The 20,161-nt window shown below is 34.4% G+C and overlaps 4 protein-coding genes across 12 annotated transcripts; 2 read left to right on the forward strand and 2 right to left on the reverse strand.

Annotated features, from left to right (window-relative positions):
* Positions 1–550: 550 nt before the first annotated feature.
* On the reverse strand, positions 551–5,003 carry LOC110659907 (uncharacterized). 2 transcript variants are annotated; one of them, XM_021817987.2, is made up of 8 exons: positions 4,843–5,003; positions 4,202–4,225; positions 3,576–3,681; positions 3,408–3,476; positions 2,219–2,712; positions 1,588–1,849; positions 1,020–1,228; positions 551–804 (listed from the first exon to the last, which is right to left on the reverse strand). In XM_021817987.2, the coding sequence occupies exons 1-8, from the start codon at positions 4,845–4,847 to the stop codon at positions 738–740; spliced, it is 1,236 nt and encodes a 411-aa protein (XP_021673679.2). In that variant the 5' UTR covers positions 4,848–5,003; the 3' UTR covers positions 551–737. The 2 variants fall into 2 exon arrangements, with proteins under 2 accessions (XP_021673679.2, XP_021673680.2); XM_021817988.2 differs by lacking the exon at positions 4,202–4,225 and having other exon boundaries at positions 4,843–4,996.
* Positions 5,004–5,732: 729 nt separating this feature from the next.
* LOC110659905 (ankyrin repeat-containing protein ITN1) lies at positions 5,733–11,554 on the reverse strand. 7 transcript variants are annotated; one of them, XM_058149567.1, is made up of 7 exons: positions 10,544–11,158; positions 9,448–10,464; positions 8,568–8,685; positions 8,199–8,483; positions 7,689–7,841; positions 6,558–7,087; positions 5,733–6,472 (listed from the first exon to the last, which is right to left on the reverse strand). In XM_058149567.1, exons 3-7 carry the CDS (start codon positions 8,629–8,631, stop codon positions 5,852–5,854), a joined length of 1,653 nt encoding a protein of 550 aa, XP_058005550.1. In that variant the 5' UTR covers positions 8,632–8,685; positions 9,448–10,464; positions 10,544–11,158; the 3' UTR covers positions 5,733–5,851. The 7 variants fall into 7 exon arrangements, with proteins under 7 accessions (XP_058005550.1, XP_058005548.1, XP_058005549.1 ...); XM_058149565.1 differs by lacking the exon at positions 10,544–11,158 and adding exons at positions 11,200–11,356; positions 11,436–11,554 and having other exon boundaries at positions 8,199–10,464; XM_058149566.1 differs by having other exon boundaries at positions 8,568–10,464; positions 10,544–11,164.
* A 1,554-nt stretch (positions 11,555–13,108) lies between these two features.
* Positions 13,109–17,298, forward strand: LOC110659904 (isopentenyl-diphosphate Delta-isomerase I). 2 transcript variants are annotated; one of them, XM_021817976.2, is made up of 7 exons: positions 13,109–13,422; positions 14,273–14,328; positions 14,745–14,836; positions 15,435–15,537; positions 15,641–15,778; positions 16,050–16,178; positions 16,742–17,298. In XM_021817976.2, the coding sequence occupies exons 1-7, from the start codon at positions 13,145–13,147 to the stop codon at positions 16,813–16,815; spliced, it is 870 nt and encodes a 289-aa protein (XP_021673668.2). In that variant the 5' UTR covers positions 13,109–13,144; the 3' UTR covers positions 16,816–17,298. The 2 variants fall into 2 exon arrangements, with proteins under 2 accessions (XP_021673668.2, XP_021673666.2); XM_021817974.2 differs by lacking the exon at positions 16,742–17,298 and having other exon boundaries at positions 13,110–13,422; positions 16,050–16,575.
* A 642-nt stretch (positions 17,299–17,940) lies between these two features.
* Positions 17,941–20,009, forward strand: LOC110659903 (putative 4-hydroxy-4-methyl-2-oxoglutarate aldolase 2). The gene is made up of 2 exons (XM_021817973.2): positions 17,941–18,109; positions 19,341–20,009. Exon 2 carries the CDS (start codon positions 19,341–19,343, stop codon positions 19,839–19,841), a length of 501 nt encoding a protein of 166 aa, XP_021673665.1. The 5' UTR covers positions 17,941–18,109; the 3' UTR covers positions 19,842–20,009.
* Positions 20,010–20,161: the final 152 nt, after the last annotated feature.

Raw genomic sequence — 20,161 nt, forward strand, 5'->3', positions numbered from 1 at the left:
ATATTAAATTAATAATATATATTTATTTTATATATACATAAATATATTCATATTTTAATAAAATAATCAAAATTTTAAAAATAAAAAATAATTCTCTTTTAAAAAATAAAAATTATTTTGTTAAAAAATGACTTAATTTCTACTCCAAACATCAAAAAAATAAAAATTTTTCATGAAACAAGTTTTGATATTTAAATTTTATTATTGTGATTGCTATTGAATATGTCATTGCATCTTCGTTTTTTATTTAATAAGAGAAAAAAATTAAGATGGAATTTATTTAATCAAATAGAAGTAACTAAAAAATGCTGCATCCCCCAATTTATCAGCTAGCTAGTAAAATTAAATATTTAAATTAAACTTTCATATCATAATCTAACTTCACTTCAAAAATATATTTTGTAAAAAAAAAATTATTTTTATTTAAATTTTCAGGTATCCTCAAGGCAATGCAGCAATAACAAACACACTGGTTTGGCAATTAATTTAATCAAAAGTACCAACACAAACATGGAAACACCATTGCCATACGTGAAACAATAACACCAGAGACATCAAAGAGCAATACTGATTATTGAATGTAATTAAACCACACATGGCTTTATCTTGTCATCATCAAAAGACAGCACACCAAATATTATGAAAGTTGAAACTTTTATGAGTTAATAGCTAATGTCTCGGGAATGAATAGCAAACGTAGCATGGAACATGGTCGGATGTCATATGACCAGCTGCAATTATTCCTCTTCCTCTGCCTCCTCCAGCCAATTAACAAAGGGCTCTAGGGCCTTCACAAAGGTTTGCCTATAACCACAACAAGATATCCAAACAGTGAATATAATATCCCATACTTCTCAGTAAATACCAGCATATTTGCTTTTTTAATACCATAAAAACAATTGCAGCCTAATGTCCTGCAAGTCTGGTCGAGTAAAATTACAGTAAATAAAGACAAGCACAAAGTAAATGGGGACTATGGGAGACCCCATGATACAGTATGATCAAATATACTTGCATACCTGCCCTTTGGGTTTGCTCCTTTGCGGAACCAGTGAAGAATGGTGTCTTCTGCAAGCACATCCTGATCATAGAGAGACCTCACTATCTCAGGAAACAACTTCATCAGCTTAGCATCCTCATAGCACTGCATCTGAACCTTGTACATGAGTTCCAGCTCAAGTTTTCCATTGGTACAGAAGGTATTTAACAGTTTTGCCCATGTTTTCACCTGCATCATAGAAAGCAGCCTCATCAGTAAGGTAATTGTTTTCCCCAAACTGTCACCTGCAGCTAAACAATGAATAACTGTTGTGTATTTGTCACATGTTCACAAAGAAATTCTGAAACATTTGGCAAACCAAAATGTAATATTGACCAAGGAATTCAGAATTCCTTATATTACAATTCATCATGGTGTATTGTGACAGCATTAATGTTAATAAATGTTGGTTTTGGGGGGAAGAAAGGAAGGAAGACGAGGGAGGGAGGGAGGGAGAGAGAGAGAGAGAAGGGGGTGGGGTGTTGGTGGGTTTTGGGCGCAGTAGGGGGCACAGTAGGCAGCGGGCAACCAGGGGACCTCAACCATACCTGGCGCAAAGCTGCATTTGCATTCTGCTGCTGGTTCTTCCCAGACCACTGAACAGCATCCATTAAAACATCCCATAAGACACGCACAACCTCAGTGTCTGGGAGTTTAGCATCTTTAACCCGTTGCTTGACAGTCTCTATAACATCAGTTATATCAGCCTCCTCTGCTATCAGCGTTGTTAATGCAGATTTCATTTCCTTCAGTTTTACCTCAAATGTTTTCTTTTCATTGTATTCAACCAAAGGTACAAGCCCTTCCTTGCTGAAAATCAAGTATGAAAAGACATCAATAAGTTCCAGATTATGTATCAACAACATAATATAGTATCATGAAACATAATGGAAAGTGTAACTCATAAACCAAGCAGAGCTCAGCATGAAATTTATGAATGGCCAGATCATCATGAACTCGAGCAACGCAAAAGTACTAAAAAAATGTCAAATTTTATACAGGTACATCCATAATGCAACAAATGTTCACACAAATTGTACGGAAGCATTAAAAAAATCGTCAAATGGCATTTCAGATAAAGCAAAATGCTTTTCAAAGCAAAACAAAATAAATAAAGAAAATATGCAAGAAAAATAGCAAGTAGCAAATTAGATTCAAAGGGAAGGGATAAAAACACACGTGAAATGCTCAGAGAAACATTCAGCTGAGCGCTTTGCAGATGGAAAGAAGTCCAGAAGATTATCCTCCACTTTACCCCGCTTGAGGATTGAAATCAAATCATCAAGGCTATTATCAACCAGGTACTCCTTAAAGAAGTCTGTTATAAATGAAAGAACTAGCCCTTTGGCCACAAGATTATCCTTAAGCAGAGGCTGGAACACAGTCTCCGGTGGGAGCCCTGATAGTTTCTGGGAGAAAGCAAGTGCTGTGAAAATGGCCAACTTCTTCCTTTCATTTTCCTCGAATAGTTCCAGCGACTGTAAGAATCTTCGCATAACATTTTCAAGGTTCTTTATGAGGAATGGCCTACGGCGCAAAATTTTCTGTATGTAAATTACAGATGGTAAGATGATTTCACGCTTAGGTTCACAGTCTATTATAGAGTAAGGATGGCGCTCCCCCTCATCAGGTTTTGTTGTGCCAGGTTGTGTACGGCCTCCTGTGAAAACAACCTGCACATATACAATGAATGAGATTCTCATAGAACTTAAGATATTTTCCTCCAATGAAAAAAAAAGATAGAAAGAAAAACAAAAACAGCAACACAAGTAATTGATATTGGAAAAGCAACAGGTAAGCACATATCTATTCCAAACAGAATAAAATGAACATAAAACAGGAAAACCCAGCACCTAAGCAAAGTAGCTAATCTCATTTTCAGAAAACCATCAATAAGTTGGGTAAGAGCAGAGACCACCAAACCAAACCAGCACACCATCAGCATCTACAAGGCACCCACTTTTCAAAATGACTAACCTCTGCTACTTCCCATCTCTCCAGATGTATTACCCAATTTGAGGAAAGAAGGATCAATTTAACTTCTAATTCCAATATAGCCTACAGAATGATGTAGACCATGATGCTTCAGACAGTTACATTTCCGCCAAAAAAACAAAGCACACAATTTAGGATCCAAATTCTCAGTTATTTTGAGTTTTGAGAATATGCTGTGTTTTACATCTAAGAATATGCCACAAATAAGTTAAAAAAAAAATGCTATTCTCAGAGCATTAAGCAAACTGATTACAAGCCAATTAGATGTATGTCAATATCTAGCTTTCTCACAAATATCTTGATTCTCTATCCAAGTGTATCTACATCTTAAATGAAAGAACTTGACAGTTTGAAACTCCTATAGTAAACTTGCCTCAAAAAAGGTGTCGCCGTATCTTGAAAGGTTAAGGTCTGAAGATTCAATGCTCTTGGCAATAAGTTCCTGCACATAATGAATTTTGTTTATTTCAACAAGATTAACCAACTAAGTATGGCAAAAAAGTAGCTAAAGTGACGGTTGATGCATTGGGGAAAAGATTACCAAATCACCAGCATTATCCAGATAAATCTGGACCACTGCATCCGCAAATGCTGCAGGGTCCAGCGGCTCTGCAATGTTCCGTTTGCGGGTCTTAATCCGCGTGCCACTGTACATAGACAACAAGTTAGAGGCAAAAAATTTCATGGAAGTATAAAATAGAAGTCGATATATTGGAGATATATTTACTTAATTCCTACCATATCCCTTTGTGTTACAAACACAAGCCAAAAGTGTTGAAGTATCACACTCATTTTTCTTTTTAATTAGGTATGAGCATTACATATTGAAATTTCATAACCATTAATAGATGTGACAGAATACATCTTTCAACAAAATCAATACTCCCGATGATTCATTAACTAACTAGATTGAGCCTGCTTCAACATATCGCTTAACTATGACCAGAAAAGTTAAAGCCATAACCTCAAGACACCTAATTTTTCCATGCTTTCCAGCAATGTCATCCTATATTTTGTTTAAAATAGAAAAAATGTAAAATTCTTTTGAGAAATAAATAACTATTTAAAAGCTACAATATTTAATGAAATATACAAAATGGGAGTTCATGATTAAATAAGAAGAATTTCGAAGAAGAAACCATAAATGAACAGGTAATAACGACTTACCCAAGAGTGGGTCTCTCCTTTGAGCTGCGAATGATTAAAAAAAAAGGAAAAAAAAAAAAAAGGGGGAATCAGTAAGTATTGTTAACTTTCTCACGTAATTTTGAGACAAAAGAAAAAAGGTATCTTCCCAAAAAGTGGATCAAATTTTGATTATTTACGGAACGAAAAAAATACAAATTATGATAAAAATTAACACAAAATGATAATGAAGTTCCAAATCCACAATCATTTTAGCTAAATTTCATTAACTAAATAGTGGATCAGTTATAAACACAAAATTAACATTTTTCACCTAAAAGAAAAATCGGAATTCATTTCTTCACTCTAAAGAACCCAAAGAACAAGCGAATCAAACTCAAGAATATCGAATAACTCATGAATATGTTATCATAGAAAATAATATGACAAATAAACACACAATTATCTAAACAAAACAACAAAATTTATCACCGATCACAACCAAAGAGGGAAAGAAACAAGAATTGCGTTGAATAATTGATCAATTTAAGAAAATGGAGTTGCAAAGAACCAGATCCGTGACTACTTGCAGCGATAAGATCAAGATATCCACATGCATAAGCAAATAAGCATATCAATTTATCTGTGTGGAGAAATAAAAGAGAGAAAGGGAGTGAAGGTACCTCATAAACCAAGACGAGAAGGGATCGGAGAAGCGAAGAGTGTCTCTGAGATTTGGGAGACTGAGATTTTTAGAGAGAGAGAAGAGGGGAAGGAAGGGAGGGAGAAAATGGGATTTGGTGCGGTGGGTTTGGACAGTGATGATAACTTTTTAGAGAGTCAAAATAGAATAATAAATAAATAAATAAATAAAATAACTGCTTAGAAAACACGGGGTCTCCGTCGCCGACTCCGTCTTTGGAGTACGGATGCCCCGTGACAATGCGGCTCGGGTTCTTAAATCCGACTGTTTAAGATCCGATTCGATTTTAATTTCGACTTATTAAATATTTTTCTTTCTTAAAACTACTATTTTAAATTGAATTAAATCACTAATTTTAATTTGATTTTGTTCAAGATATGCCCAATCCTCATCTAATTTTTATTTGATTTAAATTTATGAATTTTTTATCGATTTTAATCTAATTTTAACTTAAATTAAATTATAAATAGTTTTGGATATGAAAGGAAAAAAAATTAAATTTGGAATCTTGATAATAAATTAAATTATTTAATAATAATAATAATAGTAATAATAATAAGATAATGATAAATTTACTTTAATTTATGTTAGAATGATTGTTGAAAAAAAATTTTCCTTAAATATAGTAAAGATTAATTGAAAGTTATATTTGACATATTTTTTACAATAAAATTATTAAAATAAACAATTTTTTTTTTCAAATCACATCTAAAATTATAATTTTCTACAAAGTATATTTTTACCTTTTAAATTCAACCCTAAACAGAGCTTTAGAAACAGATGGCTCCTTAGCATTTTTCGTTTTGTAAGCAGGTGGCAAGCAGCGAAGAGGCTTCTTGAAAGTTTCACGCTTCAAGCTTCCTCAAGAAATAATGAAACACCCTACTTGTTAAGATTTGAAACCATCATTACAGGTTGTATAATTTATGTCCTTGACATTCAAAAACTTGTTGTGTACACACATTCAACAATGGAGAAACAGTGTACTTCTAAGTATAAGAATTACAAGTAACTAAACTATAGATCAAAGGGCCACAAATGAAGCAAATAGTTGTAACACTAGCAGCAGCGAGCCCCAATGACTCGGTCAACACCACAGATGTGCCTGCAAGAAAGGCTAAAACCATTGCATAAATGGACCATTTATTGAACAAGGCGGCATATTTTGCTAAGCAAGCAGCAGTGTAATCCCTTTTCACTCCTGAAGCCCCAAAATGGAGAAACATTGAGGCAGTTGATAAACCAAATGCGAATGAATTAGCTATCACAAATACTCTAAAACCAGATTTTTTGCTTAAAATTGCCATGCCTTGACTATCTTGGTCATCACTGTAGTACCCACCAGGCAATGTCAAGGATGCTGCAAAGGTGACAGTTGCAATGATAGTTGCTACCAGTATGTAAACGTTGCCAATCTCCTTCATGTGCTCAGATGCATCCTTTTTCTGTCTTACAGGTTCTGCTTCTCCATGGAGGGCTACATGTTTCACTTTGTTTTCCTTGCTGGATCCCTGTGTCTCAATAACTTCCACTTTCATGGTTCCTACAGTGGTTGATGGTTCGGAACTTCTTAAAGCGCCCCTTGCCCTCAGTTTCCACAATATTTTAGCCTGAAGGATTTTAAATAACATTCCTGTGAATTTTGCATTTATAATTGAATTCCAATTTCCAACTGCTTGGATATGTGGAGCATACCTTTTCATGCTGTTTAAGCTGCATACTTGATTTGATAATGTCAAAAGTGGTCATGCCTACGTTGTTTATAGCACCTTTGTCAACTCTGTAATCATTTACTAGCATTAATAAAATTTCATAGCGTCCTTGAAGAGCAGCCCAGTGTAAAGGTGTGTTTCCATCTTTATCTCTATCATTTATAAGGTCTGCAGTAACTGAAGTTGATAGGAATATCTTAACCACACTTCTCTTTCCACTTTCTGCCGCAACATGGAGAGCTGTTCGACCTCTATTGTCTAACAACTCGGGCATATCAGGATATTTTGTAATGAGCTGTAGGGTAACATCACCATGGCCAGCCTTTGCTGAAATGTGAAGAGCAGACATGCCTTCTTTGTCCTTCACATAAGCTTGGGAGGTATCAAACTGTAGTAAGAGTTCAACAATTTCTGCATTGCCCAAATATGCAGCATATTGAAGAGGAATCCATCCAAACTTATCTGCTTCAGCAATTGCAGATGGACATCTTTTAAGCACCGCAGACATGAAATCTGAGAGAAATGGAAATCACATTGATAAGGTTAGCCTAGATAAAAATCCATATAGTTTCCTTTATTTCACCTTGGACTATTCATTCTTCTAAAACAATTGTAAATACAAGTTGCAAGTATAAGACTTCAACCGCTGCTTATGTTTGCCATAATTTGTTGTTTGTAGTATTATTGATGCTTTCCCACCAAATGCAAGAGGGTATACCTTTCAAGAACATTTAATTTGTAGCTTTTATATTCATTCATTGCTGCAATACAATGACAATAACCCCTATTTGCTCCATCTAGTTCGACCCAAAAAAAAAAAAAACCATGAGTTGAAGTTGAGGATGGATGTTAAAGCATCCTCTATTACAATTACAATAAAAAAACAAAAGGTTGGTCCAGTTTCAATCAGTCTTACCAAGTTTTCAATACCCATAATGTTTGCTTTAGTCATAAGATTGGATGTTCAGCCAAGAGCAGAATGGGACATGGGCATGCATGGTAATAAAGCATATACTTTCATAAGGTTATGATTTTCCAATATTAATATAATATTTCCATTTAATAAAACAACAAATACACAAAGGAATTATGTTTCATAGGGTGAAGTGTTTACCAGCACCAATGAAGCTGAACCTGTAAGAATGCTTAATTTGTAAACAATGGAGCTTTGAAGCAGCAGGAAGGAATTGATTTATGCACAAGACAAAGATCTTTGAGCATAAAACAATAATGTTTATAACCATACTTGTCACCACAAACATAAAATCTACAAGCCACAACAGCTTGGTTAGCCAAAATAAAAAATGAAAACAAGAATCAAGAGCCAACAGGAAATAAGTGTTTCAAGCAAGATAGGGCTTGAAATTTATGTCTGACCATAAATGAAAAATGTAAAACACAGAGATCAAAAGCAATGGTATCTCAAGTCCTAGGTTCGTTTTGGTTTATAATAATGAATCCCACATGGATAAATCCCTGACGCTTGATTCACCCTGCAAAACTCAAAACTTCATCTATGGATCAATCAAGTCCAAGACAAAGGATGCTACAGGTTTGTTGTAAGAACAGGGATAGTCCTTTTGTGCAGCTGAATTCCACAGTAACACTATGTTTAGTGACTTACTCTTGTCTGCCCGAATGATGGCCACGTGCAAGACATTCATGCTATTCCTACCTCCATAGGAGCATGCAGGAGCAACTTCATGGATAAGGCAAGCAATTTTGTAGAACTTTCTATCCACAGCAAGGAAAAGTGAGGACTCTCCAGCATTATTGACAATTTGAGCTAATTCTGGGTCCTCATTTACTAGTAAACTCACAACCTCGAAGTTCCCATTTCGTGCAGCCTCGTGCAAAGCAGTATCTTTGTCCAGATTCTGCATCCTCAGCAGCTCCTTCTCCACTTCAACTTCCACAAGTTTTGCGCAATTAATTAGAAATTGAGTCATCTGGAAAAGACCCAATCTTGCAGCAATATGCAGTGGAGAATCACCTTTTGTATTAGTCTGATGCAAAAGTGATGGACATAAAGCAATGATCTTTTCTGCTATCTGCATCTCCCCACATTTTGCTGCAACATGAATAATGGAGTTTTTGTGGCCAGATGTCACCTGTAATAAATCATAAGAATCAGCATCCCTGAGATTCTCAAAGAATTTTTGATCCCCATAAATTATAGCTTGATATAATTCAGGATCCATCACTACTCAGTAATCAGTATAGACCTAGCCAGAGCTGAGCTTTGTACTAACCAAAATATTTAGGCCCAAGGGAAACAGAATAAACTTATAATATCTGATTATGTAATAATACTAACCTTTCTTTCAGCAATATTGTTATGGAAAGTAAAGTAATTATAATCTCTGCTTCTATGTATATTTGTATTCCTAGTGTATTCCTAATTAGTACAGCACAATTATAGGAATGTGTATCTATACCTGCGGACAGATAACTTAGAAATTAATGACAAATACCTTTTCCATCAAATATCACAATCTAGAATGTTTAAAAATATTTTCCTTTACTAGTTTTCTAGATATTAAGATAGAAATATCATCAAGTCACACCAAAACAGTTTTCCAGCTCCTTCCAAACACTGGCTGGCTTTGTCCTGTTCTCTGTCTAGAAGTAATTTCAACAGATAGCGAAACAAAAAGCATCATTGGTGATTCAATTTACTTCTATAAAAAATGGTGTAAGTTTTCTACACAATAAACATGAGCAATATTGCAGTGAGAAACTTTCACTGCAACATGTAGGACATGCCATCAATTGGAGTTGATTCAATTTATACACTGGAAGAAAAAGGGTTTGAAATGGATGCCTTTTCTCCAAGAACTAACAAAGAAACACGTAGGAAAGCTGACCCTTACAACGGCAGAAAAACTGTTAAACCAGCAATATTATACAAATTATCAGCTCCAAGTGTCTGATTGGGCTTTGGAAATGACGAATGGGCGAACTCAAAATCTGCTTACTCTCCAAGCTTTATCTTTAATGCAAAACTTTATTTGCTTTGTCGGAGAGATGTCTGAAGCATATAGCCATAGGAGAAACATAAACAAAGTAAAGGTATTCAGAGTTTCAAACCATCAAAAGCATCTAAATTTGTTCATTACAAGAAAAGAAAGGCTGAATATTCATTATACTTCTCTCTTTACTTCCATGAGGATAATCATTTAAATTGTGCTTTTGGCTCTAAATTGGTTCAAAGCTCCAAAGGAAAGTCGAAAAATAATTCACTTCGCTGAAATTTTTGTTTCAACTTCCCTTAATTTCCATGATCAAGACTTCAATCCAAGTATAACACAATGCAGTCCTAAATTATTAGGGCCTATTTATATGGTAATAACTTGGAAGCCAGGGGACTGGGCCTGACCAAAGCTTCAAGTTCAACTATCAAACCGTCTTTGCCCATTAAGATATTCATAAAATATGAAGGCAAAGCTTCACTCAGACCATTCAACCAAAAAAAAAACTTGGGCATCCTTATAAGACCCATTATTTAGCTTCATATAAATGGCAAGATGAATAAAAGTATAAAAATGGGAATCTGAAATTCGATAATATATTCTTTCGGAACATCAATCAAACAGGTAATAGACACATATAATGCGTTGCGTTCTATTTGTTATTAGGACTTAAGACAACAAGCACGCTTGCAACTTTCAGAAAATTCGCAAGAAGAGTGAGAATACAAAAATGGGAAATTAAATTTGAAACAAAAATCTACTATTTCACTTCTCGAATTGTTCCCTCTTGGGGCTCCGGCGAGGAGTCTACTATAATTGAATCGCCGAGAGTACTTTGTGTCTGCTGTTGTTGCTGTTCAGCGTTCATTAGCTGCTCCATGTCTCTTAGCCTTGTCCTTACCACACTCGTCACGAGAACTGCAAACCAAAAAACAAAAGATCCATAAAAGGGCATAAATGTAGAGAGAAAAAGCAAGGAGTGAGAATGAGTGTTCACTGGCGGCAGTGCCAATGGTCCAAAGCCAGAGGATCTTGAGACCAGGACTCTTCTCTCTCGGCATTTTTGAAAGGAGAAATAATTTTGACCGCGTTAGCTCTCAATTCTCTATTATACAAGACATTTTTAATTCTAGCTGCCTCTAGAGTCTAGGTTAGCGTTGAGAGACTTTGAGGCATTAGGGCCTGGGGTGGTGGCGTGAAGATGTCTAAAGCTTGAGGCCCAAACACCTTAGCTTATTTTGCCCAAGACTGTTCTCTACGTGCCCAAGAACATGAGTAAAAGCTTGCGACGGGAATGAGTTTGTCCCATTTTCATAGTTCTAGTTCCAGTGGAAGCCATAAAGATGCAAGCTTTAACGGTTATGTGAGAAAGAAATTCAGATATGATTCATTTGGATAGTAGAAATTCGGATATGACTCATTTGGATGGTGTAACTGGTAGGAAAATCCCTAAATTTGGTTTTAAGCTCGGTGTTGATTTAGTCCAAGAAGGTGCGTGGTATGGCGATCAAATCCAAGAATGAAGCTGCAAATTGGAGAAACACGTATGCAGCTGATAAACCAAATGCAAGTGAATTAGCTATTCAAAACTTGATCTTTCGCTTAAAATTGCCATTCCTCGATGAACATCTTAAGGGTCTCCATAATACCCACCAGGCATACTGAAGACTGCTCCGAAGGTGATGGATGCAATGATTGTTGCTATTGCCAAGTTAACATTACCCTTTTCTGCAATACGTTCTGATGATTCAATTGCCACGCTTATTGTTTACCAAGTCCATCGCCTGTGTTTCTTCTTCTAGTTCTATTTCTACATAAAAAGATGCAAGCTTTGTGGATTTTCTGAGAGATAAAAGCAAACATGGTTCCTTTAGTAGCGTACATGATACCTTAGCTTCCTTCGATCATATACTTCGTTTGAATCCTTTGCCTTCTATTATGCTATTTAATCAGCTATTGTCCTCGCTTGTGAAGATTAAGCCTTATGACACTCTGGTTTCCCAGTCTAAAAAAATTTGAATAACTAAGAATCTTATATAATGTATATTCTCTGAATATCTTGATCAACTGCTTCTGCCATTTGCACCTTAGTGGATTTTGGGTTCTCCATTCTAGGGAAAATTATTAAGTTTGGATTTAAGCCCACTGCTGTAATGTTGAATACTTTAACTAATGGACTGTGTAATGTATAGATGAAATGGTGGCAAGAGAAGTATCAACCTACTGTATATACTCACTTGGAAAGACCAGCATGGCCATTGGTTGGATTGAGGGAGGTTGTGAGCCAGAGTTGCCTGCGTATCGTTGACGGTCTTTGCAAGGATAAGCTAGTTACCGAAGCTTTAGACCTCCTCCCTCAAACGAGGCTGTACAAAGAAATCCCAGAGTGGAACATCACACCAAATGTAGGGTAAATATTATATTTTATTTTTAATAAATAAATTTATATTATATAATAATAAATTAAAATAAAAAGAAATAATTCATCGTAAGGAAATTCGCCCTTATCCATATCCTGAACTCCTTTGGAGGAGGATAGAAAGAATGATCTGGCCCTTGGCCCGCAACATCACCATTCCTATCAACGCTTTTCAAGCTGTACATGAAACTGTAAAATAATCATTTGCAGCATGTGAAAGGCAATTGGATACATTAAAAAAAAAAAAAAAAAAAAAGAAAAACCCGATATTTTCAAAAAAATTTATTTATTATTGTTACGACGATAAAAGTGCTTACACTTTTAATAATAATAATAATAATAATAATAATGCAATTGAATTTTTGTCATCCTAGCTAAATATTTTTTAAAAATTCATTTTAAAATTTTTTTATCAAATTTTCATAATATTAATTTCATGAAATAAAATTAAAAAATATAGTTAATTTTAGGCCATAAGAAATTAAAACCAAGTGATGATACATTGAAATTTTATAATAAATTAAATAATCACATGTAAAATTAATAACATGTATAAATTGAGATATTACTTTTATTCATGCTATATTTATTTTTTACTTTAAAAATTCTTTTTTTTTTAAATATAAAATTATTAAAATATAAATTCTTAATTTTCTACTTATAAAACATATACTAATATTGGAAACTATTACAGTGTCATCTCATTTTTATTATTTTTTTTATAGTTCATCTTCCAATTAAAAAGGGTAATTTACAAAATCACAATGAAGGAAATGATGATCATGAATATATAATAAATTAATGATATTTAAGGTAATTAAAAAAAAAACATAAAAGTAACATAACAAAAAGATTATAAAAGAGTCTTGATGCCCATAAAGTAACATTTCCTTCCTCACAAAAAAATAAAATTTTTTATAATATAAAAAATAAAATTTTTATAAATATAAAATTCGATTAGATTTCAAATTAAAATAAAATATTCTCTTATTAAAAAAGATTTAAATTTAAAATTGGTTAGAATCAAATTGAACCAAAGCAGATAAATCAAAATAGAATCAAAGAATTCTATGTCCTGGTATCAAAAACCGGCTCAGACCAAACCGGCTGCCAGCCTACTTCCACAACCCCATATATCATAGATGTCCCTTTACATAAACGCAAAGCAAGAACATAAAAATGTCTGTCACCACTCGCCTTCTAAATGCCCACGCCGCCACCAGACTCTCGTCTTCGCTTCCCTCCTCTGCTTCTCCTCGCTATTCTCACTTTCTCTCTACCCAATTTGCCTCTCCTTCTCTCATTCAATTCCCTCTAACTCTTAAACCTTCGTCTACCTCTTCGTTCTCTAGGGTATTTTCGTCTTCTCCATCTGCAATCACCGCTACTTCCACCATGGGTGAGGCTCCAGATGTCGGCATGGATGCTGTCCAGAAACGCCTCATGTTCGACGATGAGTCTGTTCCCTACTTCTTACCTTCTTTTTACTTGTTATTTGCGCGTTTTCCTGTTTCTCGGTTAATTCGTTGTTTACTTGTGTTTTGCTCTTCATGTAGATTCATTGGATTGTTTTTGCTTCTATTGATTTTTATGCTGATACTATAAAGAAGTTGTAATTATATTGATCTTTCTCTCTCCTCTGCATTTTCTATTGGACTCTTTTGTTTCGTTGTGTTTCACATGTTCCTCTGCAGCACACCTTGTTGCTTGACTTTATATTTCGAATGAAAGTTTAGAGGTTTTGGGTTTTTTAGTGGGAAAGTATATACGTATATATATATATTGAAAACGGAAAGATATATATTTTTTATATCTTAAATTTTCATTCTTTTATTATTTTCCCTTTATAGTTTTCTAATTAATTTTCTGGGTTCAATTTGGTTTCTGATTAGCACAAGCAAAATGAAGTATCTGACTTTCTGCGAAAATCTCTTCAAGTTATCTGGCTGTGCTTAGTTGAATGGATCTATGGCTCTTTTGAAAGGTTGATCGTTTATTGGATCACAGTAGGAGTAGAGGGATAAGATTTGAGATTTCCTGGTTCTTACTATATTCTGCAAACTAAATACAATTGGTTTAGTTGGACTATAGAGTTTGTTAGACAAAGTTTCCTATAGAGTGAATGGGCCCTAAGGATTTGGGTTTGTTAAAGTCCAATGCTTTTGGGTAAAATTTAGATCCGCTTTTTGCATATCTGGGTTGATGCCGTTCTTTTAGTTTTCTGAAGTGTGATTCTTACCTCTCCTTTTCTTTTAAACAGCATTACTTGTGGTTTGAGGGTCTCTCTCCTGTTTTAATTGCCTGCAGATGCATTTTAGTAGATGAGAACGATGGTGTTGTTGGTCATGCTTCCAAATATAATTGTAAGTAAAATTTTCCGGCCATGACTTTCTGTAGGCTATTTTTGTGTTACACATTTTTTGGGGATTTAATATCTAGTTGCATAGAATTTTAAATAGTACTTTGGATGTTCTGCTTAATACGATGCTATAGTCATCTTGTTAGTTCAGGACTTCAGGCAATCAATTTTCTGGAAAAGAAAGAAAATCTTGAAGTTGAAATCTTGCATTTCAAATTTTGAATTCCATTTTTGGTTGCTCTATATTTCAGTGAATCAAGTGTTTGCTACTCTGATTACCTCCTATCTTTGGATGCATAAATTTGCTGTTCTGTGCCATGTGATATGAGTAAATTCCTTTACGTAGGGCATGCAGACAAAAAACTGTTGTCACCTTATTTTGGTCATAAAATCATAATCTGTTGCTTTCTGAATTTGCAGGTCATTTGTGGGAAAATATTTTGAAGGGGAACGCATTACATAGAGCTTTTAGCGTATTTCTCTTCAACTCAAAATATGAGCTACTCCTTCAGGTATTTGATGATATGATCACTATAAAGGTTAAAATATAGTTGCTTGCTTGTTATGTGTTTAGATTCTGGAAACAAATATTGTTTCAATTACTGTCTCTTTGCTGCACCATCATCCTAAACAGACCAGAATTTGCATTTATTGCTCAAAATACTTTTCATGATGAAAAATATTCTAGTGATCTGTCAACATTGAACCTCATTACTATTGGTTTCTATATCACATTCCAGAACAGAAGGTTTGTGAGAATACAGTTCTGAGAGGACAAATCTAGAGCTATTCATTGATTGAAAGGACACGAGATTTGTGGTAAATCTGCGATTGACAAATTCCTACAGTTGATTGGGAAAAAGGAAAGTTAAGTGTGTTTTTCTATTTATAAGACTTTTGCAAACTGCATATGCTAATTGACAGAACTTGAGACCTGAGGATTGGAAAAACACGTGATAGAAACCAATAAAAAAATTCAGGATTTAATAATCTGCATCTGGGGCTGGAAGAATGTTCATGTTTTGTGGAGTATTCATATTTGATTGGCAATTATTTCTTGAAAATAATGAGATATTGAGTGATAAACATTTCTCTTTATTTTCTTGACAGCAACGCTCTGGGACAAAGGTGACATTCCCGCTTGTATGGACAAACACTTGCTGTAGTCATCCTCTGTACCGTGAATCTGAGCTTATTGATGAGGATGCTCTTGGTATGCATTTCTATATTTGATTCCCATTGAATACCCTCTATAGTTGCTTTTGATGGAAGGTTAGTAATAATTTTCTTTTCCTGTTATATTTCCCCTTTATCAGGTGTGAGAAATGCTGCACAAAGGAAGCTTTTCGATGAGCTTGGTATCCCTGCTGAAGATGTTCCAGTTGATCATTTTACTCCACTAGGACGTATACTATATAAGGCGTCCTCCGATGGAAAGTGGGGAGAGCATGAACGTAATATTTTAAATTTGATTTATCTTACTCCTATTTGGCATTCTGCTTTTATTTTGTCCTGCCATGTTTCAACTTGTATTATTTGAATCTTTGATATGGAAACCATACTTTTTTCAGTGCATCCCTACTGCAAATATGCAGGGCCTTCCACAGCTTCAAGTTGTGGGGATTTATATCATTAATTTATGATAGCCTGACTTCATTTCTCTGGATACTGTTTTCATCCAAAGTTGTGTTAACTCTTTTTTTTTCACCCCTCATTAATTTGCAGTTGATTATCTGCTCTTTATAGTCCGTGATGTTAATGTAAATCCAAACCCTGATGAGGTAGCTGATGTAAAGTATGTTAACCGGGATCAGTTGAAGGAGCTCTTGAGGAAGGCGGATTCTGGCGAGGAAGGTATAAATTTGTCACCTTGGTTTAGACTAGTTGTGGACAACTTCTTGTTGAAATGGTGGGAAAATGTCGAAAATGGGACACTCAAGGAAGCAGTTGACATGAAAACGATTCACAAGTTGAGTTGAGATAAATATCTATACAGTATCAAATTTGATTGTGGCATCACCTGTAGCTTTATTATTTGAATAAATTTGGTAATGTCAGTTGTAAACGAGTTAGCCTTTCTTTGCTGTTGTGGCTGTTAGCCTGGTCTAAAGTTACATTAAATTTTTTGATGTTTCCTGAAAGCAGCTGGGCAGTTCTGATATTGTAACTTAGATTTGGCGCCCATCATTTAAAACTGAATAAGGAGATTTTCACTTCCTTTATATCCTTAAATTGGAGGAATTTTTTTGTCTCCCCTTGTTGAGATCTTTTTTCGGGGTGAGGACATTGTTATTTGTTTTGTTATGAATCAAGTGAGACTGGCTATTCAAGCATGAATTGGCTTATTTTTGTGAGGATTCAGTTTATTTAGAGGCAACTGATTTTTTTTTTTTTCTTCTTTTATTTGTCCAATCAAGATTTTCAAGTAATGCCACTTGGAGTGGTAGATTCGGTGCAATTTTGTCAGTGTCAAACTAAAATCCAAAGTTGAGATCTGTTTATGTGGAAAAGGAAACATGAGATCTGTTTGTGCTCAGGGGGTTTTAGATGTTCTTCCCCATGAAAGTGCTGAAGGTGTTGCTATGTGAGTTGCATTTATGTTTGCTGGAAGGCTTGGTTTTATCTCTGTTGTTTTAGAAAGTGATTCTCTCCAGCTTGCTTTGATTCTGGCAGCTTCTTCTAATCCCATTCCTTGGGAGCTAGAAGCTATTGTTCATGATATCCAGAATTTTTGTACTTCCTATCCAGAATGGTCAATCAAGTTTGTTCCCAGGAAAGCTAATTGTTGTGCTCACTGGATTGCAGTAATGTTAGAGACAGTTTACTTTTCCCAGGCTGGAACTTGTTTCCTCCTGCTAAGCTTTCTGAGTTAATAGATAAGGATAGGTTGTATGAAGGTTTCTTGTCATGAATGATATTCATCCATTGACAAAATAATGCACTATTATATTAAAAGTTTTTATTTATTTATTTATTAACTGTCTCATAATTGATGAGTTTTCAGCTTTAAAAAAAATGTATTTTTTTAAATGACCCTTTTTAAGCAAATTTAGCTTTTTTTTTTTTTGTCAACTAGTGTATTTTAAATTAATTAAATAATTATTTTAATTAATAAAATGTATAAATTTTTGCATATATATATATATATATATATATGAGACAGACATGTGCGATTGTAATAGATGTATTTAAAAAAATCAGTTCACATAAAAATATAATGACAAAAAAAATTAAATAGATAATTAAATAAATAATTAAATTACTTATTTGTAATTAAATTGCAAAGTAAATAATTTTCAATTACTTATTCATTTTGTAGTTTTTTATGATGAAAATTATTTAATAAAAAATTAATTTATGTTGTATAATTTATTAATTATTATTTAATTTAAAAATTTTAATTATTCTATCTGAGCTAATTCTTATGAGGAGTGCGTAATTTGGTGCGTGCCGATGTGTGGTGCTATGGATGAGAAGAGGCTGGTCTTTTGGTATCTCATGCTAGTTGTCAAATGTGTACACACGTGGGTTTTTATGAAACGAAGGATATCGATAAAATTACAATAATTCTTATGAAAAAAAAGAAAGGAAGTTCTTTACGCGCTCTATCGCATTACTTTATTCATTTTTCTTTCTCCACGTCATTTTCTCCCTTTCTCTTTTTGGTTTAAGTTTCAGTGACACGGAGACTCTCTCCATATCCATAGATTCAAAGAGAAGACACACAAACACACACACAGAGATAGCTTACTGCTTCTTTCCATCTTTCACGTCTTCAATCGCTGGTAAATTTCAGCCTTTCGATCAGTTTCTTTCTCTTTCAGATTAGATGCAAGATATGAGCTAACTTCAATCTCTCTGTGATCGATCTGGATTTTTTTTTCTTTTTATTTTAATTTTTTTTATCAACCTAGTAGCAAAATTGGTCTTCTTTATCTCATTTTTCGTGTTAATTTGATTTTTTTTTATTAGCTCTTTAGCTGCAAAATTTTGTGACTTAAATCTTGCTTATCTGAACTAATAAGATCTAATTAGTGAATTAGATTTGTGGGAATTTACTTTCCAAGAGTTTCTGGGTTGATATCAATTTTTGGGTTGATATCCTTTATTCTGTTGTGCTTCTGTTCTGTGTCCATGTAAATGAAGATTTTGGCATGATTAGGATTTCTTGTTGATATTGTACGTTTCTCTTTGCCTAACATTTTGGTTGGTGCAGTTATTAGATTTTTGAGTTGTAGATTGTTAGAACAAGCAGCAAGTATAAAATGGTCAAGATTAAGCTGGCTTAGATTTGTTTGCCAGATGTGGGAAGATCAATGAGGAATTGAAGGGAAACTTTGACTTATGGATTTTAATTATCTTGTGAAATATGCGAGCAAATCTTTAAAACACGATCTTTGTTAATCTTTTGCCTGCTTTGCTGCCTAGTCTGGCACAATTATATCTTTTGGCATTTTCCTTGTTGTGGCTCCTTTCTGGAAGGAAGATCTGTAATTTTTATAGTGGATTTGGTATGATTGGCATGAGTTTACAACCAGCTTACTGTTTTATTCAAATTAGTTCTTGGAGTGAGTGGTTAAAACTATTTCTTCTCAATTGAAAATTAAACCATTGAAAATGTGAACAAGTGTGAAGTCTCTGTGTAATCATCATTCTAATGTTTTTGGGTTCTCCATTGAATAGATTGTTTACTTTGCCTGTTTCATTGTTAGTGTTGAGGCCAAAGGTTGTCTTTTTTGTTTTTGGCATATCAATAGAAATTCATAACTTGTTTATTTAACTATAAATTGTTTGGATATATCAGAAAAGCACTAGAGGATCTGATTAGTGTCCTCTTGGGGTTTAAGTCCAGCACTTATGGTTATAATTGAAAAAATTGTACTGATTTATTTCACAATACTTTGATAATTCTTTTTTATCCTTTGGTTTAAGATGGTGAAATGTGAATTAGTTATAACTCTCTTACTATCATTCTAATATATTTGATGCTTTCTGTCATGAACACATTGGGTATAGATGGCACTGGTCACAACTGCAGAAATTTGTGATGCAAATCCACAACTAATTGTGAGTGGTGAGCTCCGGGCACTTAAGCCAATTTTCAAGATTTATGGTCGGCGCCAAGTCTTTTCTGGTCCAGTAGTGACCCTTAAGGTGTTTGAAGACAATGTTCTGATCCGCGAGTTTCTTGAGGAGAAGGGTAATGGCAGAGTTCTTGTTGTAGATGGTGGTGGCAGTCTGCGGTGCGCAATATTGGGAGGCAATCCTGTTGTACAAGCTCAGAATAACGGATGGGCAGGTATAGTGGTTAATGGCTGCATTAGGGATGTTGATGAGATCAATGGCTGTGATATTGGAGTTAGGGCTCTGGCTTCCCATCCTATGAAAGCCAATAAGAAGGGGATCGGGGAGAAACATGTACCAATAACCATTGGAGGGACAAGAATCAGTGATGGTGAATGGCTTTATGCCGACACTGATGGGATCCTTATTTCTCGAACCGAGCTATCTATTTGAGTCGCCTTCTCCTAGAAAGATAGCATTTTCTAAAAGCCATTAATGGCAATTAACTTATATAGTAATGGTTTTTTGTAAGCTTGTGTTCTTGAGCTCATGCTTGAATCTTAGAACATTGTGTAATGTGCTCTGTACTTGCAAGAATGAGGTATTTTATTCTGTTTGTCATTTCTAGGCTAAACTGGATGCTCTTTTTGGTGTCATAATGTCTAGAAATCTGACTCTTGATTTTGAAGAATGGGTGCCTTATTCTTAATTAAATGGTGTTACCTTGAATGTATTAAGACTCTTTTAGGGGCTGGTAGTGTTTGGATGGGGGA

Source organism: Hevea brasiliensis, chromosome 7 (assembly GCF_030052815.1).
Source record: "Hevea brasiliensis isolate MT/VB/25A 57/8 chromosome 7, ASM3005281v1, whole genome shotgun sequence".
Classification (NCBI taxonomy): Eukaryota; Viridiplantae; Streptophyta; class Magnoliopsida; order Malpighiales; family Euphorbiaceae; genus Hevea; species Hevea brasiliensis.